The 27,592-nt window shown below is 35.7% G+C and overlaps 1 protein-coding gene across 2 annotated transcripts in view; it reads right to left on the minus strand.

The window, feature by feature from the left end:
- The window catches only part of USP32 (ubiquitin specific peptidase 32), a 257,843-nt gene that overhangs the window by 56,773 nt on the left and 173,478 nt on the right, over window positions 1–27,592 (minus strand). The window contains exons 11-16 of one of the 2 annotated variants that reach the window (XM_036754084.1): window positions 20,495–20,556; window positions 17,966–18,068; window positions 7,291–7,483; window positions 6,192–6,367; window positions 5,614–5,754; window positions 866–983 (exon numbers count right to left, since the gene is read on the minus strand). In XM_036754084.1, the coding sequence (XP_036609979.1) occupies window positions 866–983; window positions 5,614–5,754; window positions 6,192–6,367; window positions 7,291–7,483; window positions 17,966–18,068; window positions 20,495–20,556 (793 nt within the window). Of the gene's footprint in view, window positions 1–823; window positions 984–5,613; window positions 5,755–6,191; window positions 6,368–7,290; window positions 7,484–17,965; window positions 18,069–20,494; window positions 20,557–27,592 lie in introns of both variants that reach the window. The other variant, XM_036754083.1, reaches the window with a different exon arrangement.

Raw genomic sequence — 27,592 nt, forward strand, 5'->3', positions numbered from 1 at the left:
GATTAAAATGAGAAAATATTTATACAGGATTGATATGCTTGGGAATTCTGAAAAATAAATCTGTCACTTCCATTGTCACAAATGTGTCCTTTCACCTCTATAATACATTGGGATTGGCGCTTTTTCACATTTTTCTAATCTATAACATTTTTAAAAAATCAATTCAATATGATGAGAGAATAAGAGAATGCACTATATTTATCACTGATAGTGTATCTTTCAAGTTTAAACACAGAACTTTTCTCAAACCAGACTGTTACCCTGTTAATTTGACTGATCAACAACAAAACTGATGTTGCTACAGAATCTTAACTGTTATCAGGAAATCATAGGTGTTATCCTTATTACTAAAAATTGCTATGGCCAAAGGTCTTACTGAGCTATGTATATGGGTAAAGTGGAAAAGTTTTAAGTGGTGAGGGATCAGTAGATGTCTTCAGAGGCACCACAGATTTATCATAACAATGACTGTATGGGGGAATAACAATAAAATTTTTATGGCACTTTAAGGTTTGCAAAGTGCTTTGCAAATATCTCTTTTGATCTTCACAAAACCCTGGAAGGTAGGTGTTATTATTAAGAAATATTTAAGTGCTTATACAAACTTGACCCTGTTTCAGCTTTGAGTCTACGGCACTTCCTATTCTACCTAACTCACACTTGCGCATGATCTTAGATCTAAGCCTCATATATTAGAATATTTAATGATTTTGCATGAAAGCAGATGGGAATGCATATCAGCACAGTGGCACCAGACTTGGAGCAACTTGTTTTTCACTTTTTTGAGAAAATGTACTGTATTCTTGCTGCATTCTTAAGTTACCTCTAGGTAAATGTTGAGGAAACATTCTCAGGCTCATCATACCCATATTCACCCAGATGTTAGACTGCTGTGTCCGGGTGGCAGGTTGCTGTCTCAGGAAAAGAAGATAACGAGGAAACAACTCTAGCTCTGGGAGGTCCGTTTTGCTATTCTTGATCACCTGGTGTTTTGAAAATTAAGATAAATGAGTATTTGCTTTTAATGAGAACTATGAGCAAATTGAACATTATACATAATTAAGTGGGAAACAAAGCATCTTAAATAGGCACTGAAAGACAGGATGATCCCCTCTAACATTTTATTACCCCCTCCCTTGCAGCTTGTTCCAAGTATTAGGAACCAAAGGGAAATTGGCATCCAGGATACCTCAGGATTGAAGTGAAATGATTTTTTAAAGAAAGGTTATAAAAGGTAAGAAATAAGAAAGAGGCTGATCTAAAGAATAGAAGATGAAAAAGATGGTAATGAGAACTAATAAAAGCTATTGTCAAGGGGTAAAGGGCAACAGGACCTAGATATGAATTCAAAGATGTTCCTATGTGAAGCTCATTTTTTGCAGAGATGGGACAGGAGCATTCTGATGATGCTAATGAATGTACAACAAGGGCCACTAACTCAAATAGGGCATCTGGTATGAATGACTGAGTGACATTTAGAAAGGATAAGGGAAAAACAACATGTGAAAGCATCATGGAGATAGGAAAAGAATAGAATGAAGTTTTACTAAATTTAATGTCCTCTGCTGAGGTTAAATGAGGCTGTGGGGGAAGGGTGGGAAGAGGAGGAATCATATTTGAGTTATGCATCTACAGAAAGGTAATTTCTGATAGATTTTACCAAGGGATATGGAGATTCAATAAAAATACCTAGATAACTTTATATTTCCTCTAAGTTACTCTAAAACTCCAGATGGCCACAAAAGAGAATCTGGAAACAAAAGTAGGCAACAGAAGTCAGTGTTACTGCTTGGTCAAATTCAAGTCACTTAATGGTGGTATTTATTGAGTGCCTACCACAGGCTGTGCACTGTTTATGATACTAAGTTGTATAACATAAGGTTCCAGACTTCAAGGAGCTTACAGTTTAGGTGGGTATACAATGTACACGAATACCTACAATATGACTGTATTAGTGTCTTAGGGGAACTTCGACTTGAAAATATCTATTCCTACAAAATTCTTAATCATTTGTGGTGACATTTGAAACACACTTAAAAATACCATGAAATAAAATAAGGGGGTTAGACTGATGTCTAAGGTGTTTTCTGGCTCCAAATATATTATCTAGGACCTGAAAATTGAAGTTCTAATGGTAATTTTGGTAGGATGATGTCAATTCAGGATTTTGTAATGATAGGAAAGTTAAAATCAAAAAGCTTGCAAACTGAGGTCCTATAAAATCTCTAATAGCCACAAATGACCATGTGTCTTCTCTCTGCAGAGAACTAGTGACTCCTTTAATAGCACATTTCTAAATATCATGAGAGGAAACTAATGAAGGAGATAGAGTGCTATAAACTAAATCATCAGGATTACTTCTTAAACTACTCTGCATATTAATTTTCTACACTCTGTCAACAGAATCACTCAGTCTTTTCAACTTAACGTTAAATCTATAAATTCATTTGGAGGACATCCATATCAACTCCTTTTTAAAACACTGTATACTAATGAAAAATCCTAGGCAAGCACATACACCTGGAAAACCAAAAAATCTACCCTAATTACTCCTAATTTCAGCTTAAGCAGAATTTTGGTAAACCACTATTATTATAAAATCTTCAGGAATCAAACTACATAATAGCATACCTCTGGCAGAATCTGAACCGCTAATGAAGTAGTTTTGTAATATAACATGTTTTACTTTCTATGATCTCATGAGATCTCATGAGCAAATTATAGATTGTACTAGCAAACTCTTCAAGACAAAACCATTTCTATTTTAGCTACCATTATGCTAGTACTCTCTTCTATGTACTTGTTACAATGTCACCCAGGAGACCTAGACAATAGATTCAACCGAGTCCCTTCGTTTACAAACCATTTTTTTCCTGTTCAACAAGTACAAAGATGAATATTACTCATTTTCAACCATAATAAGGCATTTTATTTGGAAATAATATTGATGTTTAGTATTCCAAAACTTGGGAAGGCATAGCATGTTCATTTGTATATTCTTTTGATTCAGGTAAGTTTTTATTTTTTAAATTTAGAACAAAAGATAATGAACACCATTAATTTGTCAGGCCAACCATTATACCAACTAGTAGCTAACATTACTCACCGAAAGGAACATTTACCTGATACTCTCAACACTAATACAGCCTTTATTTTTGAGATCACAAGAACAATGTGGGAAAATTCAGACACTAATGCGCTGTTGGTGGAGTTGTGAACTGATCCAACCATTCTGGAAACAATTTGGAACTACGCCCAAGGGGCAACCAAACTGTGCATACCCTTTGATCCAGTAATACTACTACTAGGTCTGTATTCCAAAGAGATCATAAAAAAGGAAAAAGGACCTACATGAACAAAAACATTTGTAGCAGCTCTTTTTTGTGGGGGCAAAGAATTAGAACCTGAGGGTATGCCCATCAATTGAGGAATGGCTGAACAAGCTGTGGTATATGAATGTAATGGAATACTACTGGGCATTAAGAAGTGATGAGCAGGTGGATTTCAGAAAAAACCTGGAAAGACTTATATGAACTGATACAAAACGAAATGAGGAGAATGGAGGGAACAACAACATTGTGTGATGGTCAACTATGAATGACTTAGCTCTTATCAACAATACAATTATCCAAGACAATTCAAAAGGACTCAAGCTGGAAAATGCTATCCATATCCAGAGAAAGAACTGGCAGACTCTGAATACAAATCGAAGCATACTACTTTTACTTTCTTTTATTTTTTTCAGGTTTTGTTCCCTTTTGGTCTGTTTCTTTTTTCACAACATGGCTAATATGGAAATACGTTTTAGGTTTTATATATATAACCTATATCATTTTGCTTACCACTTTAAGAATAAGGAAGGAGGAGGAAGGGAGAAAAATTTGGAACTCAAAATTTTGTAAAAATGAATGTTAAAAAAATTGTCTTTACATATAACTGGCAAAAACAAAATACTATTAAAAATAAGGAAATAGCTGATTAGAGAATCTAATTTGGTTAGCAAAAAAAAAATTACAAGAACATAAGATCATAAAGTTAGAGCTGGAAGGCACTTCAAAGGTCACTGACTTCAACATCCTTTTTATACAGATGAGGAAACTGAGGCCCAGAGAAGTTAAGTGACTTGCCCAGCATCATACAACTAAAAAGTATCTGAGGCAGGATTTGATCCCAGGTCTTCCTGACTCCAGGTCCAACACTCTGAATAACAAAAATTCAGTCTAGATGCAGTTATGTCTCCAGGGAAAAGAACAGAGGAAACATTTTCTGAGAAGATCAATGAAGGTTCAGAGATTCAGTAATCTAAAAACATATAAAATCTAGGCGCCTTGAAGTCAAATAAAGTAGAACTTGAAGAAAATATTTTTGAGGAGAGAGGAATAATACGATGGTGACTAACATCCATGTGGACTAGCATGTAATTTATAGGTTGTTATAGCAAGCTTTTATTATACATAACTATTATGGGGGGAGGAAAAAAAGAGGGAGAAAGCAGCAATTTGATTAATGGTGCAACCACACCATTTACACAGATTCTACGAAGAACTTCCTTGATGTTCTCAGCTGAAAGTAATTTTTTCTTCCTCAAATTATTTTTATCTAGGATTTTGGGTCTGTCTTTTCAACGATCACATTCTACTTTAATTCATATATGAGATTCTAAGTAAGCTCAACAAAGACATGGCATCTGTGATCTTCTATTTTTGCATCCCCAATGCCTTGCAGAAAAGGCACTAAACACATTCGCTGATTTAACTCACAGTATACAAAACCTTACTACAACAACATGCCTACTGGTAAGTCTAATGGGAATATCAACACAAAGGAATAAAGTTACTGATGTACCCAAAACATCTTGTTAAAAGGTCATTTTCTCCCATCTACTGAAGCAATTGTACACCAAGTACCCTCAGGACAGTGTTACAATAAGTCCCTAGGGTATTAAAGAGTCACAACCAAATGAGGTTTTTCTTTTATTACAATAATTAAAAATATTGGAATAGATCATTATTATTTTCATGTGAAATACTCTAAGTTCAAAGTCAAATGATAGTATGTCTTAAAAAACAAGGACAAGGCAGAAAAGAGTAGGTTCAAGTTTCTAAGATTCCTAGAGCTGAAAACATTTACATACTATTGGTAATTTGCTTGTATAATCTTCATTTTAAGAAGAAAAATAACAGAAAAACCACTAGAGCTGGAAGGCCCCTAAAAGTATCTACTCCAACTCCTCTCATTTTATAGATGAGAAAACTGGGGGCCAGAGGGGTGACAAGACTTCTCTAACACTACATATACTCGTGAATGGCAGAGTCAGGACTACAACTCTAGTCTCCCAGGCCAGTTTCCTGCCTACAAGCCACAAAAAGACATTTCACAACAGCATGAGCTCTAATTCCTGTCACTGGTGTCTGTGTCTAATGGGAATAAAAGCGCTTGAGAAGGAAACTGTCAACTTTTATACAACTTTTACACAAGTAGGAGTGATACTTCAGTGAGGTGACAATGCGCTTGTGTCTACTGAGAGACAGGAAAGTAACAAAAGCATCTTTTAATGACAGTTCCTTTACCCAACCTGGAAGAGCATATAAAGAAACTAGTGGCTGTACTTACTGGTCTAGGAAGGGCCAGATTGGCTCCATACCAATGATAAAGTGCTCTCCATACAGGTTCTGGGACCATTTCATAATCTCTGCCATGGATCAGTTGTGGAGCTCGTTTCAATCGTCCTCCTTCTAGTGTTAGAGATGTAGCCTTTAGGAAAGATAGACTGTAAATTTTATTCTTCAGCATGACAGCAGAAGATTGTTTTGTTTTGCAAAAAAAAAAAAAAATCAGTTCAGACTCCTAAAGCTGGTTTCATGCAGTCAGGCAAAGTTTTTAATTTTTTAGGGAAATATTTGGCTTCCAAAATAAACCACTTATAGTCACAAGGCAAATCATGTGAAACTTTAATCTGTGCATTTACAAATGAAAAACTTTTTAAAATTAGAGTGGGCTGCATTTTTTTAATAGCTACGCCTAAAAGACCAACATATTTCCAGAGATAATGTACTTAAGTAGCTAAAAATCTTATAAATTCTATTAAGGCCTTTAAAGGCCCATTCCAAAAACATTTCAGCTTACTGCGCAACTAAATAAATTGTTAACTTAAAAAAAATTGTTTTTCTTTAAGATGTCAAATTATTTACCTTCACTGGTTCTTGAGTTACTAAAGGCTGGTTATCAATAGCCCCTGGTTTCTGTGGATTGAGTTGTAGTAAGATGTTCCCATTGGATCCAAGTAAACACTGATTGTTGTTGTCTGAAGTGTTATGTTGTCTAGCAAAACACATATCAGCTCCTGGGGTACTGGAATACAGAAAGCCTATAAAGGAAAGAAAGGATGGGATCTTTTCTTATTTTTACTTCACTTTGAACACGAAGATTAATTTTAGTTTTTCAGTAGTGGCAGCTTTACTGTCCAGGTAATATAGGCTTAATGTGTTAAATCTATCTGTGTATCCATGCCAATATTGTCTTAGATTATAATACATTTCTAGAAGGTTAAAACTATGACTATGTTACTCTCTTTCTGGAATATCTAAGACAGCTGTTTGACTGAGTCCTGGTTTTACTGAACAAATCCTTTTGTCAAGGGGATTTGTTCTGTGAAGTTTGGATTCAGTCAAAGGGCCACACTTGAGGACCTAGAGAGCCACATGTGGCCTCGAGGCTGCAGGTTCCTCGCCCCAATCTAAGATATTGTGAGGATAAAATGAGAGGTGCTATATAAATGTCAAATATAACCAAGAGACAGCATGTTAAAATGGCAATTTTTGTATGATCTCAACATCTCACAGGGACAAATGGAAACATTTTTAATTGTCGCTGTACTTCAACAAAACAATTCCCACAAATTTGTCAAAGATCTTTGCTGTCAGAGGTGAAGATGACCTGAGAATTAATAACATTGATAGAGCCTAAAGGACGGAATACTCCCATTTTTGTAAATTTTGGTCCCTAAAATCTAAGATCCATAGATTAATAAATTACCCTAAGGGTAACATACTATGATGCGAAGAGATCATAAGACAGTGAAAATAAACCATAGTGAAAGACCATGGAAAACTGTATTTAAATAAAGATACAATAAGGAATTTAAGATTCTTGTTCAGCTGCTACATTTACAGCAACAACTGACTTAGGAAGATTACAGCCTGCTGTCCTATATTTTGGAATTTCTTAAAGTATAGACCTTAATTAACATATGACCCAGACTAAATCCAAGTACAAACAACTTATGCTTACTGTTGCCAGCAGTCTCTGAGGCTTCCGATGCAGTAGAAATATTGTCTGACAACTTTTCTTCTGTGGGACTCATATAATTGAGACCTCCTCCTATTCTTTCATCCCCCTGCTCCATGTGATGTACTGCTGAACTGAGTGAATTTTTCCCTCCATTCAGAACAGAAGCAGGCTCAATCACAACAGGGTGAGAATCCTAACACCACCAAGATATGGAGGAGGGAGGGAAAAAAACAAACAAGTAATCAAATGGCTTAGAATCATTAATTACAAAACTACTTTAAGCACTTAACTAAGCTGAATGAGGTCATTTCAAGTCATTCTTAGACATAAAAATATTAATAAACTCTACAAGGGCAATAACCCTGTTTATTTCTTTTGTACCCCCGACCACACCTTATACCTGGCCCTACATAAAGTTTCCTTCAAATTTTGATATTTCTTTATAGTACACAAAGTCAATCCCTTGCAACCTGGCTTCTGACCTCATCACTCAACTGACAGCATCTTTCCAAAGTTATCAAATTGCCTATCTGATGTCTCTTCTCAGTCTTCATCCTTTTGCCCTCTTCATAACTTTTGATCACTCACTCCTCCTGAATATTTTCTTCTTCCTGGATTTTTGTGATACTACTCCTCTTTCTTCTTTTCCTACCTATCTGGATGCCTCTTCTCAGTCTCCTTTGTTGGATCACCATCTATGTTATACTCTCTGGCTTGGGAGGGAGATCGGGGATAATATTATTCATATCTATTCTGTTCACTCTTTTTCCTACATATTGTCTTGGTCATCATCTCCCATGGGTTCATTAGATCATTGATTTAGTACTAAAAGGGACCTAAGCCATTTAGTCCAACTTCCCCTCCCCCTGCTTTGAAGATAAGGAAATCGAGGTCCTCAGAGTTAGATAACTTGACTAAGGTCTTACAAGTAGTGACAGCAGTATTTGAACCCAGGTCCTTTGACTCCAAAATCAGTGCCCTTTCCACTGTACCACACCGCCCTTCAACTATATCTCTACAGAGATGTCTCCTAGATCAAAATAACCAGCCCCAGGCTCCCTCTTGAGATCCAGTGCCTTTTCACCAACTGCCTATTGGACATTTTGAACTGGTCATCGTTTTATTTAACCAGATTAACAACCTAAAGGGTCATCCTTGACTATTCCACCTCCTTCATTTCACTATTCAATTAGTTGTTAAGTTTCACTGATTACCTTTACAACATCTGCCTTATCCACTCCTTTTAATCCACTCACTTCCTAACTACACTAATTCAGACCCTTATTACTTTTTTTCCTGGATTTTTTATACATCCACTTAATTGGTTTCCCAGATTCAGTTTCTCTTCTCTTCAATCCTCCCTCTCATACAATTGGTAAGCTGATATTACTAAAACACAGATATGACCATTTCATTTACCTTGCTAAAAAAGCACCAGTGGCTCTCTACTACCTCTGAGATAAAACTTGTTTGGCACTTAAAACACTACCCTCTGCCTTTATATTATTCCTTTTAAAAACAGTCTATATTCCATCATCCCAAGTGGCTAGGTTGTTTCTGTGCTCCATCTTCATGCATTTGACCAGGCTATGTTTGGGAATGCACTCCCTCACTTCTACCTCTTAAGATTCCCTCACTCTCATACAAATTAGCTTAACAGAAGCTTATCCTGACCCTTGACCCCTTTTGCTATGGCCTTCCCTTCTCCCCATAGTTATTGTGTGTGTGTGTGTGTGTGTGTGTGTGTGTGTGTGTGTGTGAGAGAGAGAGAGAGAGAGAGAGAGAGAGAGAGAGAAAGAGAGAGAATGAGTGTATTTCCTTATTTGTGTACATGCTTCAAATATCAGTCACTTGAAGTGAGGAATTCTTTTGTTCTTTTTTGTCTTTCTACCCCTAGTATAGTAAATGTATGAATGTAAGGGGAGCTTGGGAGCCAGTTTCACTGTATCCCCGGAATGCCCAGAATAGTATCTGGCCCTTAACAAGAGTATAAGAAATGTTTCTTAAATGAATCACCTATCAATTCCGGGTCTTTAAGGCCTTACTTACAAAAGAAAAAAATTATGTAATTAAAACATAGTGACCTCAATTGTTCAGATTTGTGTCAATTTTATATTCCTCTAGCATACAACAAATGTGGTTAGACAAGTGGGAGGCAGTGTAGTATAGCAGAAAAAGTACTCAAATGAGACCTGGGTTCTAGACATTAGCTCAGTCAATAACTTTGGGGAAATCCTTTAACTTATTCCCAGCTGTAGTTTCCTCATCAGGAAATGAAAGGGTTGAAGATGTATTCAAATGTCCTTCCTAGTGGTTATATTTTACAATCTATATTCTAGTATCAAAGTATCTTGGTAGAGTGTTGCTGGGATTTTTGGAAGTTCTCAAGCAGTAGGAAAAACACACAAACATATCACAATGGGCCTGAACAAAAGAGATTTCCCCATTTATCCCCATTTACATTACTACACTGAGAGAGGGGAGGGGAGGGGAGCGGTGCCTACTTTGTTATATAAAAAGGGAAAACATCAATTAGAACCCAGTGAACAAAGAAACAATCAAGTATTCAAAAGCCCAAGTGGATCATAGCAAGCTGGGATAAATCATTTTGAGCTGCAACTGCTTATTTTCCAGTGTAAACAATAATTCCCTTGCCCTTTGTTCCTTCCATTTAGAAATTCATAAAACCCTTTAACCACAATATGAATCCTATAAACCTTCCATCTGAGAAAATTAGTACACTATTATATATGGTACTTAGTGAAGAACCAACACATTAATGTTAAATAATTTATCAGACAAATAGAATATTCTGTAGGACACAAGTCCAAAGTAAAGATCTTATTATCCAGAACCTTAAGTATGCTAAAATATACATACTTTATCAAACATAATACATATGTATTTCATCATGGAAGCATTAATTAAGACAATAGATATATGCATTTGGGTGTTGTTTAGTGATTGTATTCAAAAGGAAGTCATTTTTATTTTGGAGATATCTGCTTTTTATAATTATATAATATATATATACACACACACACACACTATAATATTAGTACATTTATAATTCTTCTTAATATTGTTCCACAAATTCTTCCAATCTCCTCCTTCTCTTATTTGTCAATTTTAATTTATTTTAAAGTACAAAATTTTAGAAAGCTTTAACCTTTTCTATAGCAGCTTTTTTTCAGACAGCCATTACAATTGCTAGGGTAAGGAGGAGGAAAAGGAAGAAAAAGATGTATGTTTCTGTATATTGTTCTCTATGCTTCTACCTATGTAGTAGGAGGAATAGTGTTTTATATAGGCTAGGCTAGACCTGAGTGGGTAGGAGTGGGGTGGGATTTGGCTTCCTTGCAGTCAGAGGAATAAAAGGCCCAGGGGAAAGATGGCATCAAAAATTTTATCAGAACCTCTACTGTCTTAAGGGAATGTTTTCCTGACTTGGTGTGGCTAATTGCCATGGTGAATGTGGAGCCAAGGGGGTGTTATCATTTTGTAGCCTTTTTAACATTAGGAGCAGCACTCTTTTAATTTGTTATTCATAAAGTATTTTATTTCATTTCATGGTCTTCAAGTACCACACTGCAATTTAATTCCCAACACTGAATCAGTGGACTGGACTTAGGCCTGACCCTAGAATGACCTAACTGTTCTCTGATGCAATGGACTAATGGAAAAATCATATTTTTGACAGAGAAGAACATATTTCGCTCATTTTACAATTGTATTTAGTACAGAATATGACTTGGTAGACTGATTCCCAGATACTTTATACATTTTATAATGATTCTAAAAAGGATTTCTCTTTCTAAAATTTCTTCATGGCTTTGTTATTATTACAAAGAAATAGTGACGGTTTTAGTGGATTTCTGTCATATGCCACTAATACCAATACTGCTAATAATTTACAATAGGAGCTATCGTCTCAGTTCTTTGTTGATTCTTTGGGCTTTTCTAAGAAAACCATCATTTCAACTACAAACAGGGAAAACTTTGCATATTCTTTGCTGATGTTTATGCTTTTAATTTCTTTCTCTGGTTTAAGTTGCTACAACTAGCATTTCTGATATCTAAGACATTTGTGAAACTGACACAGACTCATACGAGATGAACAGCCATTCTCCCATAGGTAGGTCAAGGACATAAAAAATGTTTATGAGCTAGAAGGGATTTTAGAAATCTTTTCATGTTACAGTTTAGGAAAATGAATCCCAGAAAAGTAAAGTGACTTGCCCAATTTCATACCTGTAGAGCAGAGGCAGAATCAACCCAAGTCCCTCAGATTTCAAATGTGGTATTCTTTTCCACTGTACCACACTGATTTCCTTCTCAGAAGAACTGCAAACTCTTAACAACCATGTGAAAGGTTGTTCCAAATTATTAATAAGAGAAATGCATATTAAAACAGCTCTGAGGTTTTATCTCACATTCAACAAGTTGAGGATAGGGGCTGTATTTTTCTTCTTTTTGTCTTCCTCTCTCTTAGAACAGCGCATGGCACATAGTAGGCACATAATAAATGTTAATTAACTGACAATAATGAAAAAACAGAAACAATCAATGGCAAAGGGATCACAAGAACAGGCACGCTATTGGTGAAGCTATGGATTTGTTCAATCATTCTAGAACAATTAAGAATTATGTGAAAAAGTGATGACACTTATTTTAGCCTCTGACCCAGAAATTTATATACCAAAGAAATCAAAGCAGCACTTTTTATGGCAGTAAAGAATTATTAGACAAAGAAGGTGTCTACTCATCAGGGAATAGCTAACCAAACTGGTACATGAAAGTGATGGAAGAAATGACAAATATGAGAAATTCAGAGAAACACAGAAAGATTTAATGGGAGACTGATAAAAATGAGGCAATGAGAACCAGCAAAAATCAAAATTACAACAATATAAATAAAAAGAAAACATAAATGAAGCTGAATGCCATATAATTATAATGACTAACTTCAGTCATGAAGAAGGGTACAGAAATGCATCTTACTGCATTGGAGAGGTGAGGAATTATGGTGTGGAATATTGCACAGTTAGAAACGGTAACTGTGATACTTGGTTATACTTGGCTACTTTTTTTCCTTTGTTATAAGGGAATGATTACTGGGGAAGGAAGTATATCTAGAAATGATCAATGTTACGACTATAACAAGGTAAACAAAAATGACAGTAAGATAAAGCTGAATGCTAGATAATTAGAATGACCACTTGACCCCAGAGATAACTGTGTGTGTGTGTGTGTGTGTGTGTGTGTGTGTGTGTGTGTGTTTCATGCATGCTTAGATCTGGTTTATGTGTCACTTGGTTTGGCTTGACTTTTTTTTCTTTGTTTTATGGGAGGCTCATTAGACAGGTGGTAGAAGAAATGCCTCTGAAAACGGCTGTGATACAGATTCTGGTAACAAAGAGAACTTTGTTTTTGTTTTGTAAGGGAAAAATGACATGTCAAAACAAATATTAATAAAACTGGGGGGGGGGGAGTGTTAGGTGGAGTGCGCAGTTGAAGAATTAACTAGACTCCAATTTTCAGCTGTGCCTTTTTCCTTACCTAGGGAGAGGTATATTGTGAAGAGAGATAGTCCCAGCATTGTGTGTCATACATTCCTGTACATGAAGCAAGGGATGTCATAGTCTAAACTGTAACCCAAGAATAGGGTATAAGAGTCAGTCACCTTCTTCAATCCTGGTGACGAGCAGGAAGAGGGTAACCACCAATTCTAAGGCTTGATGTGAAAATGAATATGAAGCTTAAAGTCCAACTAATTTTCAAAACCATTTAAAAATCTAGATAACTCAAAAAGATATCTCTAGCTCTGATGGTTCCTCTGATTGACTCCCAGAGCCATTACTTAGCTATCTTCAGATACCTGTAGCTGAAATTCCATGAGCACTCCAAACTCAAGAGTCCAAAGATTTTCACTCCTTCTTCCCCTAACCTTTTTCCTCCTTCTGATCTCAATATTTTTGTCCTTAAAACCATCATGCAGTGACTGTTTGTAACCTTGGTGACATCTCTGATTCCTCCCTCACTTTGCACTCTCATATTCAATCAACTACCTACTTCCAGAAAATCTCACACATTTATTCTGTGCAGTACAATGCTCCAAGACAATTCTGAAGGACTTATGAAGAAAAAAATGCCATCCATCTCCAGAGAAAGAACTGATACCAGTCTGAATGTAGATTGAAGCATACTTTTGTTTTAATATTTTCCTTATTTTTCTTGTTTTTTTTTTTGGGGGGGGAGGTCTATGCCCCCCCACGACTAATACGGAAATATGTTTTGCATGACTGAACATGTATAATCTATATAAAACTGTTTGTCTTCTCAAAGAGAAGGGAGGGAGAGAATGTGGAATTTAACATTTAAAAAAATGTTAAAAATTGTTTTTATATGCAACTGTGAAAAATAAAATAAAAAACTCTCACACATTTGACCCTTCCTATTTCTACTGCCTCTAATCAAGTATAACCTTTAATTACCTATCATCTGAGATAACTATTACAATAGACTACACATTTTCCTAGCTTCATTCTTCCCCTTTTCATTTAAAAAAATTTAATTCTGAACTTAAAACACCTAAAAAATGATCTCCATATACACTCATGACAGATTTTAAAAAATATATAATTTCTAATCATTAATCTCAAAAATATTCTGTTTGTCTGTGCTTCCTTTTGAACTTCCTCCTGAGCTCTTCAGTGCATGTTAAAAAATGTTTCAATGACTTTCTTTTTAAAAATCTCAATTTCTAATCCCTCTCTTTTCCCCAAACCACAATTAAAAAGAGGAGGGGGAAAGGACTCATGTAATGAATAAGCAGAGTCAAGCAAAACAATCTACATATTGGCCACATCCAAAAATGTTATTTCTCTTTCCATACCTTGAGTCTATAGCCTAGGTTTATGTCAGGAGGTAGGTGAAATGTTTCATTATAGCTCCTCTGGAGCTAGTCACTGCCTTGACTAGAATTAAGTCTTTCAAAATTGTCTGTTTTTATAATGTTATTATAAAAATTGTTCTCATGGTTATACCCACTTCATGCTGCACCAGTTCATACTACTCAGGACACTCTGAAATCATCTTTCATGATTTATTATAGCACAATAATAGTCCATTCCATTCACACAACACAATTTATTCAGCCATTCCCCAATTGATTGACATTCCCCTTAGCATCTAGTTCTTTTGTTTTGCATTGTTCTTCCTTTTAATCTCTCCTTCAATATTAGGATATCTTTTTTCCTTACGACTATTCCCTCCCTAGAATTTTCATTCCTTTTAACCTCAGCCTACCCCTCCAATCCCAATTGTTTTTCTGTTGAATTTGCTGTATTTCTACACCAAATTATGCTTGTTGATTTCATTCATTATGCATGTTCAATTCTCCTTTGCCCATTTCAAATAAGACTTAAGATTCACCGGATACCAGTTTCCCCACCACTTCTTCCGTGTTTATATATTATCTCTTAATTATGAAAAACATCAAGTTCGACCCCTTTATTCTTTTTTCTAAATTTTATTATTCTTATTCTTCTTTCTAAATTTACTCTCCACTTATCCTCCTTCTCTTTACCCTCCTAAAACCCTCAAGGTTTTACCATCCATTGGTATGGTTTTTCTTATTTAATTGTCAGGTTCTGAAGGGACACTTGGTTCTTCTCCTTCAATTAGGTGTTATCACTCATCATCACAGTCTCTTTTAATTGCTCAAATAAATTTGCCTTTCTAGGTGTTTCCTGATTTTGGTGTTTGTCTTTTAAAGTTCCTGTTCATCTTTGCTCTTTGCATCAGAACTGCTTAAAAATTCTATATTCCAATAAAGTTCTGTTTTTTTTTTCCCCCTGTAGGATCGGTTTAAGTTACTCTTGATTATAAGCTAATATATTTTACCTTTTGAAATATCACGATCAAGCTTTCCTCTCATTTATAAAAAGAGAAAGCCAGGACTCATGTGATCTGAACTGTAGTTCCTTGGTACTTGAACTGCTTTTTTCTAGATTCCGCTATTATTTTTTTCTTTGAAATGAAAACTCTAGATTTTCCCTGTGATGTTCCTGGGATTTCTCCTTTTAGAGTTTCTTTAAGAAGGTGATTAGTGGATTTATTCTATCTTTACTTTGCCTTCTAGTTGTAATAGATTAGGGCAGTTTTCATTTATGATTTTTTGGAAACACAGTGTCCAAGTTTAAAAAAAAAAACTTGGTGTTTTTTTTTCCAAGGAGTCCAATAATTTAAAAAATATCTCACAACCAATTTTGCAGGTCAGTTGTTCTTGATATCAAATCTTACATTTTCTTCTATCTTTTCAATCTTTTGGTACTGTTCTAATATTTCTTGATGTCTTATGAAGTCATTTATTTCTGTTTGGTCCATTCTAGTTTTCAGGGGGTCTATTTCTTGGGTAAGGTTTACTACTTACTTTCTTTTCTAAGCTATTTATTCTTCTTTCAGTTCTTTAGAGTTCTTTTTAAAATTTTTATTTTTAGAAAATCTTTTGTTTGGTATTCATGTAGTCCCTGTGAAAAATTCATTTTTTTTCTTTAAAGTCTCTGTCTGTAGTTGTTCAGGATTTATAATCTCATTCTAAGCTAGATTTTTAGGCATATCCAGATTTATAATGATTTTTTTTACTGGTCAGTGTCTTCTTTGGTTTATTCATCTATCTAGGGTTATATTATGGAGTCTTTTTACCAGGGCCAGGCTCCACTCCCTCCTATGCTTTTGAGTGGCCTTGCTTAGCCTTAATCTGGCTTATCTAGATTCCTCAACTGACCTCCACTTACCAGGGTTAGACCCCTCTAGATATCTTTGAAGTTCAGAGCACTAGATTTTCAGGGTCCTTTATTTTATCTCAGAACAAAGTACTAGGGACTGGGAGCCATTAGGCTGGTGAGCTGTCCAAGATGAGTACTGCTACACCTGTACCAGTTGTTGGGGCTCCTACTGGCTTCCAAGGTCTTGACTGTAGTTTCTGACCAATCTTGGGCTTTCTGATCACTTTTGGTGACTTCCTGTGGGATCTCTCAGTTCTTGCTGCATCAAGTCATGAAGCCTGAGTGGCAGTTTACACCTGGTCCTTACTGGGTGTGATGAGAGGCTCTCAACTTATTTGCCTATGTTGGCATGAGTTTTGCTGGTAAACCCTTTTCTATTGTTGTTTTTGTTTGTTTGTTTGGTTTTTTTAAGCAGGGCAATTGGGGTTAAGTGACTTGCCCAAGGTCACACAGCTAGTACATGTGTCAAGTGTCTGAGGCCGGATTTGAACTCAGGTCCTCCTGACTCCAGGGCCAGTGCTCTACTCACTGTGCCACCTAGCTGCCCCACCTTTTCTATTGTTTATGGGCTTTTGACTGACTTTCTGTGCAGGTCTGGGTAGAGGTAATCATTTACTGTAGCTTCCAATTATACTTCTTGATTATTCAGTCTGGTGTGATCTTCAGGTTTTTGCTGGAGTCAACATATGGGAGTGAGGTGTGCGCTTCTCCTCAATCAGCCATCCTGGCCAGAAGCCTCCCACCTCACCACCCCATGCATTATTCACAGCACAACCAGAATAATCTATCAATTTATGTAACAACTCTGATCCAAAGCTTCTAATGGCCCCCTACTGCCTCAACTGCCCTGCCTGTCATACAAGGAGCTTCATAATCTGGTATCTCAATCTTTCCAGTCTCATCTCACATCACAATCCTTCATGTACTCTTTATGTTATAGGCAATCTCATGTTTTCTTGCCTCCAAAACTGTTGCTCTTGCTATTTACAATGTCTAGAATGCCCTCTTTTCCCTATTCCTCTTGAAATCCTATCCATCCTTGAAAATCCAATAAAGGGCCCTACTAATTAACCTTTCTCTGATCTCCCTAGTTTGCAACTATCTCCCTTCACCTAACACCTCATTTTCTAAATTTCTAATGAATTTATCATACAATGCAACATATTATAGTTATATGTGTTTGTGTCTTACCCCTCCCAACAGCCTGCAAGTTCCATGAAAACAGAGAACCTGCTTTATTTAAACTTTATAGCTACCCCACCTCATTGCTTAGTATAGGGCTTTCTACACAGGAACCAGTTAATTAAAAGATTGCTAACTGAATTGCTGTTTCCAACTTGTTCTCTCTTTCTTAGCTAACTATTTACCTAGAAATAATGCCTTTCAAATCAGTTGCCTTCTGATTTGAATGGTAATGCCAATAAATCCACTCACTATTCCTAGAACAGAAAAAGTACTTCATTCCAAATCAGTAAAATTAGATTAGAGTCCTTTCTTAATTCCTTTGAGTATATTCTGCAAAAGAACTTAATATTAGATAATTTCTAAATCTCTTTTAAATGTATATGCTTTCCTCCTATGCTTAAACAGGCACACTCTAAAATGGAAAGATATCTCCCACAAAAAGGGAAGTGCTCTATACTCCCCCCTTTAAATGACAATGACAACAATGTCTGAAGTTTGATGTTGTCCAAAATCAGCATCTTTCCAAGTCTTGTATAAGTTAGAAAAACTATCCCACGTAAAGGTCTCTCTCTTACACAAGATGGAAAGAGTTATAAGTATGTCATTGTACAACCAAAAATTTTCATTAATGAATAGCAGTTGTATAAATTTATCTGAACATGTATTTAAAACTGTGTAGATAAAGAAGGGATTATACTTACATATTTGACATATTCTTTCCATTGCTGCCACCACTGCATGGAGATGATAAACCAGTTGTGTCCTGGCTGCAGGCCGTACCTGCTCTCTCTTTCTAACCAACCCCTGCACATACAAAAATAAATCGACATACTTATGTCAAACAGAAAATTGGAATATGGGAACCATAATAGGAACAATAAAGAGTTCTTAAAATTGAAAAACTTCAAATTAATCATTTTCTTATACCTAATTAGAAGTATCCAAACCCAGCAGAATTAATGAGAGAAATCACTGTCTCCACTGTCAATCTGGCTGAAAGGGTTTTATAAAACTGAAAATTCATTTGAGAATAATTTTTTTAGAGTGATTATGTCAGGAACAAGCTTGACTTCATTAGACTGCAAGTGAGTTAATACACTTTCCTTTGGATAATGTTCAGCAAATCACCTCTTTAGATATAAAACAAATGGAAAAAATGGGAACCAAGGTAGAAGCTGGTGGTTTTACTTGTACTTTATTTTAAATTTAAAAAAAATTTAAATATAATGTATCAAGTATGATGCTGAGTTGTCTAAAGAAAAACTGATGCATATAAAATATAGTTTGAGAGGCAGTAGAATAAAGTGGAAAGCATGCGAGATTAGGAGGAAGAATCTGAGTTCAAATCTGAACTATGCCATTTTCTACCAGTGGGACCTGGGGCAAGTTCCTTACCCTCTCTGGGTTTTAGTAACTCATCTATAAAATGAGGCTGTTGAACTAAATGGCCTCCAAGTTCTCTTCCAGCTCTGAATCTATGATTTTACAAAGTTTTCTTTTACTCATGCAAACTAAATTCTGTGTCATAATCATTTGTTGAGAGCCTCAGAGTCAGAGAAGACCTGGGGTTCTAGTCTCACCTCTGACATATACTGGCTACCTAGCCCTGGGCAATTCCCTAACCTTCTCATTGTTCCAGTTAACTTTCTAACATCAAAATTTGCTGAGCAAATGCTGACCAGAATTGGGAGAGGGCAATTCACCACCCAGAGTTCTCTATGTCAAAGAAATAATGGATCTTAAAAAAGATTTTATTAATAAACCACATATAATGACTTTGGGTGGTATACAATGGTGTAAGAAAAATTGAAATACTGTAAGACATAATAAAAACCAGTGCTACTATAAAAGCCTCTACTGAGTCTTATCTCATTGTTTGTCTTTTTTTTTTCCAATGATGGTTAAAAGAAATTAAAGAAAATGAACACAAACCTTCTAACACATCTGCCAACATTTGAAAGCTATAAATAGGTACTTTAAGTGATAAAAATGTGAGATTCAAACAAGCTGAGAAGAGAGAAAAAATAGAATTTTTTTAAAAAGTAAATTGTATTTTTATTTTTTAAGACAGCATTTTAATTAATCACATTTACTATTGAAGAGGTTGATTTAAGGCAAATGGATTGGTTGGATGAAGCACAAAAAGTGATCGGCTGATTGCAGAGGTGACAATCTGGGCTTTAATTGGTACTTCTATATTCAAATAATGAGTGTGTAAGGAAAAAAAAAATCAAACATTTACATAAGCACTTCATCTCATTTGCTCTTCAGAACAACCCTACTGTCCCTATTTTATAGATGAGGAAACTGAGACTGACAAAAATTAAGCAACTTGACTACAGTTAGTGAGTTGGTTTTTGAGGCAGGATTTGAACTCAGTACTTTCTGACCCAAACTCTAGAACTCTATCCACTAGATTAACCAAGTCACCTCAAGAGATTCCAAGCAACCTAAATACAATGAACCTTTAAAACTTCCTAGCTATGATACCCTGGCCAAGTGTTTTAACCTCATTAAATTTTAGCTTTCTAGCCTAAAAAAATGGAGATAATAACAACTTCTAGCTCCCTTATCAAGGGTACTGTGAGGATCAGATGAGGTAAAGGATAATTAAGTGGTTTTATAAGGTTTAAAGCACTACATGAATATGAGGTATATTATTCAGAATTCTTTAGATCAGAGACTCAAATAATTACATATTTCTTCTATGCCCTATTATGAGAAACACAATGACAAAGAAAATACCGTACCACTGATTCATTCAAAAAAGCAATTTTCAGGATATGCCACAGCCATAATAGATTCAGCCAAGCCTCTTTCAGCCTCAACTGTACTATACAATGATCAACTGACATTCATAAAACAACTGTAAAGTACTGGAAGATCCTGAAGGGCTTTCTGAATTACTGGAGATTTAATTATATTCAGTATTAAATTTAATAGTAAGGATATTTCATGTCCCAATTCTCTAAAACAACCAATCTACATATTTAATCTGTGGTAACTCAAAGTTAGGCAGAATTGAACAGAATACCTCATTCCCTGACCATCTGAAAAGACAATTTGAGAAGAAACATTATATTCCATAAATTATAGGAGTCAACTATGAATAATAAAAATGTTAACTGGCAACTAATTTTGATTAAATTTGTTCCTTATTCCTTGTACCACTCTCTCACTAGAGCTGGCCACAAATGAAATTAATACTATGAAGCAAAAATCCCACTTACCTAATGATCTGTCCTTCTTCTTCTGGAGTAGCAGGTCTTAAACCCAGGACTATATGGCACACCTAGGGAGGAGCAGGGGGAAATAAAAATTTACCAATAGATGCCAATGACTGACATACCAAAAGCATTATGAATACAAAGCAGGACGCTGGCTTCCCAGACAGGGTCCTAGACTAATAAGGCCAAAGCCTCAGTTTGATGAACTACCTTCAAAATCTAAAGAGTTAATTTAAACAAATTAAAGTTTTAGCTAGTTTTCAGAAAAACTAACACAACAGAGGCTGATTTTAAAATCACAATGTGGAGAACAAAATTGACATGTGAGAAAGGAAAAGATATGTCAAAATGGAAGGACTACAGAGGGAAATGGAAAAGGTTTGCAAAAAACATTTCAATAAAACTTTTTTTCCATCAAGGAAAGGAGATCCTAATATTACAGAACTTTAAGTGCTTATAGATGGAGTAGAAAGGGTAGTAATGAGGACAAAGATGGGAAAAGTAGACAGATTGGACCAAGTACAATATATATGGAGCTCCATGCTGTAAATCTACAATTGTGAAGGCAATGAGAGACCGATATATGAGGTATCCAAAGAAGGGGAAGAAATCAAAACTGTGGACAGAAGCTCAGATCTTATTTATGCCCCCACCCAAAAAGGTGACCAAGAGAACAACAATAACTGCTGTGCCATTTATAAAATCTTTATGAGTCATCTACATATGAATTAAGGAATCTGCAGTGTCAGCATAAGTAAGGAACAAGCAGGCTTTCACAAGTGAAATTCAACGGTGGATAACATCTTCACAATCAAATTTAACTGGAAGATGTAAAGAGATTCTACTGTGTCAATACTGTTTGTTGATTAGGAGAAATCATTTGATTTGGCAGAAAAAACACAGGCTCTTTTATTATATCAAAGTGTCTCCCATCCACACATTAAGATCATTCAGGATTCTGTGGAAGATTTAATAAAAAAAAAATAGCCATGCTGATAAATTTTGATGATAAGCATCAGGAAAGATATAAAGGTGGTGGTGGTAAGCTTGTCCAAGGTATTTGCCACTGTGATGGAGGAGATTTTCAATGTGAGGTCCAAGTTGACCATTATAGATGATAAGGTCTTCCACATATTAATGTTTACAGGCGGCATGCTGAATGCTTCAAGTCCAAAGACATCAGAGAGCCTCCTGGAGGCTCAGTAATCACTCAAAAAACACTTACAGAACAGACAAAGTGGAAGAAACAAGTGTACTACCCAGATTTTCATATGCATTTGGCTGGATACTCTACAGAACTTGTCCAATAATATGTTGTTGTTTTGTTTTGTTTTGTTTTAAATGAATTCCTTTATATACTTTAAAAATTCCTTTGGGATAATGTTTGGGAAAGAGTAATTTATAATGGGAAACCTTTTCTCTTTTGTTTATACATTCATTCATTTATTTATAGTTTTCAGCATTCACTTTTGTAAGATTTTGAGTTCTAAATTTTCCCCCCTCCATCCCTGCTTCCCTCCCCAAGACAGCATGCAATCTGATATAGGCTATACATGTACAATAATATTAAACACATTTCCACATCAGTTATGTTGTAAAAGAAGAATCAGAACAAAAGGGAAAAACCATGAGAAAGAAAAAAACAAAAACAAAAAAAGAGAAAAAGTAGGCTTCGATCTTCATTCAGCCTCTATAGTTCTTTCTCTGGATGTGGATAGCATTTTCCACCATTAGTCTTTTGGAATTGTTTTAGATCACTGCATTGCTGAGAAGAGCTAAGCCTAACAAAGTTGGTCATCAAATAATGTTGCTGTTACTATATGCAATGTTCTCCTGGTTCTCCTCACTTCACTCAGCATCAGTCCATGTAAGTCTTTCCAGGTTTTTCTGCAATCAGCCTGGTCATCATTTCTTATAGAACAACAGTATTCCATTACATTTATATACATATATCACAACTTGTTCAGCCATTCCCCAATTGATAGGCATCCCCTCAATTTTCAATTCTTTGCCACCACAAAAAGGGCTGCTATAAATATTTTTGTACACACAGGTCCTTCCCCCTTTTTTATGATCTCTTTGGGATACAGACCTAGTATTGATATTGCTGGATCAAAGTGTATGCACAGTTTTATAGCCCTCTGGGCATAGTTTCAAATTGCTCTACAGAATGACTGAATCAGTTTACAACTCTACCAACAATGCATTAGCGTTTCAATTTTCCCACATCTTCTCCAACATTTATCATTTTCCTGTTTTGTAATGCTAGCCAATCTGATAGGTCAATAATAGGATAGAAATAGGATAATAGGATAGAAAACAGAAACAGACAATCAGATGACTCATAGCTGCTAAAAAGGAAGAAAGCAGGCTGAATTGCTTTCAGGAAATTGCAAAGCTTTCCATCAAAACAAAGTCCCATCTCTCAAAAATATTATTTTCCCAGTGTTGCTATATGGCAGTGACAAGGAACATCATTGCATACAAAGAACTAAAGATGATTATACAAAGGACAATGGGGATGTGGACAGTGAATGTGAGCTGCAACACATGACTAAATATGAACTCTACAGAAAAAGAAAAAAAGGACGTTATCAAAGATTACAACATATGATAGGATGAGATGCGCTGGTCAAGAGTAAGGAATGACACATAGACAGCCAGAGTACTGGTACCTTCTCTGAGGCCAAGAAAACAGTAAGGAAGCCCTCTAGTACATTAGGTAGATGCTCAATGGTAAACTTTTGAGAGAACACGGACAAGAATTAAACCAAATGGAAAATCTCCACTATTGGAGCAAACTCCTGATTCAAGGAGATAACAGATAGGTTTGAGTATGTAGGATGGGAAAAACAAGTCCTTTTCAGTTTTTATTAATGACTATATATGTATTATATTCTTACCATTCTTCTCTTCCGTAAGACCTAAATTTTTGACAGCCAGGAAGAACAGAAGTGCTAGTGGTGGTAAGGGAGCCCAGTCTTAATGGTAGTAGTAGTAGAGAAGGTGAGAGCAACACTTGAACGTGCAGACCACTAGGAAATAATGACTAAAAGTGATGCTAAGTAGTCATACCCACATTTCCATTTTAACTCATTTTCTGTAAATCTTGCCCAAGGTCATAATCACAGGGACATTTGGAAAGACTGTCTTCCTCTAAGAAATTTAAGAAATCTCTGCCTGAGCTGGAAGTCCAATCCTTAGTATACTGAATTTTAAGTGCTTCTTCATATAATCTTGTTCTTTTTTTTAAAGTTATATTTATTTTTTAACGTTCATTTTTAAACTTTGGGGTCTAAATTCCCTCCCTCCCTCAAGTCCCTCCTCTATTTACTGAGAATGCAAGCAATATGATGTTAATTATATATGTGAAGTCGTACAAACATATTTCCATATCAGTCATGCTGTTTAAAAAAAAAGAAAGAAAAATAAAATGAAAAGAAAATATGCTTCAATCTGCATTCAGAGTTCATCAGTGCTCTCTCTGGAGGTAGATAATATTCTTCATTGTGAGTCCTTTGGATTTTATTAATCAGAGTAGCTAAGTCTTTCACAGTTTATCATGATTACATTATTGCTGTCACTGTGTACAATGTTCTCTTAGTTCTGCTCACTCATTTTACTTAGCATCAGTTCATATACATCTTCTCAGGTTTTTCTGAACCAATCTCCTTCAGCGTTTCTTATAAACACAACAGTATTCCATCGCAATCATGTACTACAACTTATTCAGTCATGGGCATTTTTCCTCAATTTCTGATACTTTGCCACCATATAAAGAGCTCCTATAAATACCTTTGTACATATTGATCCCTTTCTTTTGCTCCCTTTGTGATACAGACTTAGTAGTGGTATTGCTAGATCAGAGGATATGCATAGTTTTATGGCCTTTGGGTATAATTCTAAATTGTTCCCCAGAATGATCAGACCAGTTCCCAACTCCACCAACAGTGTATTAGTGTCTCTAATTTTCCAAATCCCCTTCAGCATTTGTCATTTTGCTTTTCTGTCATGTTAACGGATCTGATACATGTTAGGTGGTACCCTACAGTTGTTTTAATTTACATTTGCTGAGAACAGCTACATCATTCATAGCAGATCATCTTACAATATTGCTGTTACTTTGTACACAATACATTTCACTTTGCATCAGCCCGTGTAAGTCTTTCCAGGTTTTTCTGAGAGCATACTGCTCATTATTTCTTATAGCACAATCGTATGACACTTAATTTTCTACGTACAAGACATTTCTTCCACTCTTTCACTTTGTATTAGGGACCTTAGGTTATCCAAAATTAGTTGTATTGTAATTTTGTCTGATTCTATAAAATACTCCCTTCATAGTCTGATTAAGACAGGATTAAATTTGTAAATTAATTTAGGTTATGTTTAGGTATACTGATGAGATCTGACTAGAACAATGAATAGCCTCTTCAATTATTTAAATCGTACTTTGTGTGACAAATATTTTGTAGCTTCATTTAGGAATAAGTTGGCTTTAGAAGGCTAACTCCCAGATAATCTGCACATTTTGTAGTTTATCTGAATGGAATTTTTCTTTTTTTTAAAACAGTTTTTTATTTTATTTTACCAGAACACAAATATAAAATAGAGAAAAGAAACAAAAATATAAACTAAATATTGAATCTTAAATATAAAGTAAGAAAAAAAAGTATGTCATGTGCATAGCAGAACATAGGAGAAGATTCAAAATATGTAACAATAAATTTTCTTTTCAAGAAAGCCTGTATGATAAATAATACACCTTGTGTTGAGAATCATCCATCTTTTCTTTGCTTCCTTGTGTTTTCTTTTGTTCTCTGTTGTGCACTTTTTAACTTTGTTCTTTTTTCCCCTCCCCTGACCTCCCCCAGAAGGCTACAATATAATGTAGATGTTTCATGATATTTACATACACTTATACATATATACATGCATATATAGACATATACTTTCCCAAACATACTCTACTCCTGATCTTTGGTTTTTTATGTTTGTATATATCTTGTTTCCTATCCCTCCTCTACTTTACTTCTACCCGCTACATCGCCTTCCTATTACTTGCCTTCCCACCTCCACCACCAACCACCTGCCCTCCTATTACTAGCCTTCCCCCCTCTAAGGATCCCTCCCCATCCTCCCATTCCCATTAATCTAAACTTCCTTTACCTATTCCCTCATTCTCCCCTCTAAAAATCCCTCCCTTATCCTAATCCCTCCTTTGTCCTCTCCCCCCTCACTATACCCCTATCATTTTTTTTCTTCTAAATTTAGAAGACTTTTATACTCTTCTAAATATGTATGTATTGTTCCCTCCTAAACCCATTCCAGATGAAAGTAGGTTACCAGAACTACCAGCCCTCCTCCCCCATCTAAATCCTCTATATCCTTTCTTCCTCTTGTACCTCTTTTGTATAAAAAAGTTACTCTTTTTTAGCTGTTTCTAAATGGTTTTACTTTTTAAATTCATATCATAGGCTTATCCCCCTCTTTCTTATGAGCTCGACAATTATTAAGAAGAATCTCAGACATACATTTTATATTTTGTGTTATATAAAGGGTAAACAGTCTGTCCTTATGTATCCTTTATATTCAGTCTTTGGTATGTACCTTACATTTTTCTTGGTTCTTGTATGTCAAATCTTCTATTAAGTTGAGGATTTTTTTTTAAAACAAAATCTTGAAAGTCTGAGGGTTTGTTGAATATTCATTTTGTTTTCATTCAAGATAATTCTTAAATTTGAAGCGTATGATATTTTCGGCCAGAGCCCCAGGTCTCTGGCTCTTTGATACGCTGTGTTCCAAGATCTGTGGTGCTTTAAGGTCTCTGCTGCTAGGTCTTGTGTAATTCTAATTGTGGCACCATCATATTTAAATTGTTTTAATTTTGATGCTTTTAATATTTTATCCTTGAGCTGGGGGTTTCAGAATTTGACTATGATATTCCTATGAGTTGTCCTCACAGGATCTCTTTTAAGCGGTATTTGATGGATTTTCTCTACTTCTACCTCCCTGCCTTGTTCTAATGCTTCAGGACAATTTTCTTTAATTATTTCTTGTATTATTGTATTAAGATTCTTTTTTTAATCATAACTTTCAGTTACTCCGATTATTTTTATATTTTCTCTTCTTGATCTATTCTCCAAAACTGGTGTTCTTCTTATAAGATGTTTCACTTTCTCTTCTATTTTTTCATTATTCATGTTTTGTTTATTTCTTGATCTCTTATAATTTCACTGGCTTCACTTTGCCCAATTCTAATTTTCAAGGTGTCATTTTTCTCCTTAAGATTCTGGATCTCCTTTTCTAATTGGTTGACTTTCCTTCCATAACCTTCTTGTTTTTCTTGGATCTTTTTTTAGTTTTTCCTCCATCTCTGTCATTCGATTTTTAAAGTCTTTTTTAAGGTCTTCTATAAATTGTTTTTGGGCAAGTAACTATTTGATGTTGCTTTTTAGGGGTTTCTTTATTTCAACATCCTCCTGTGAAGATGAACCCTGGTCATCTCTATTCCTGTAATAGGTTTCTGTGGTTGGATTCTTTCTCCTTCGCCTGTGCATTTTTTTTTTGTGGTAATAACTTGATTTTTGTAATCACCTCTAGCCCTGATGTATGGGAAATGGTGCCTCTTGCCCCAGATCTTCAGTTCTCCCTTCTAGCCTGGAACCAAAGCCAAACTTCCAACCTCCTGTAAGTGCCCACAGGCAGGGGCTTTCTCCCCCACTGCTTCTGCACTCACCAGCGTGTGCTGGTTCATTCTCACCCCCATTGCTCCTTGCAGCACAGCTGGGTCTGGTGTTCCTCATCAGCAGAGGTTCCCTCAATCTTCCTGGGCTCAAATACATGACTCCCCTCACTATCCCAGGGTGAAAAGTTCTAGTGGCTGGGGCAGAGGCAGCCTCTCAGACCAACTAACCCCAGGACTTGCCCCTAGTTGTTTAAGGGGCTTGCTGCCTGTTGTTAAAACGGAACCAAGCCTGGAGGTGTTTACTCCTTGCAGGGACCAAACCCGATACTGGGTTTTTTCTTCAGATCTTCTAAAACTGTCCCAGGAAGATCCTGGTTGTGCCCCTGTTCTTCGTCTCCACCCACATTTTGTTT

This window comes from Trichosurus vulpecula, chromosome 4 (assembly GCF_011100635.1).
Source record: "Trichosurus vulpecula isolate mTriVul1 chromosome 4, mTriVul1.pri, whole genome shotgun sequence".
Classification (NCBI taxonomy): domain Eukaryota; kingdom Metazoa; phylum Chordata; class Mammalia; order Diprotodontia; family Phalangeridae; genus Trichosurus; species Trichosurus vulpecula.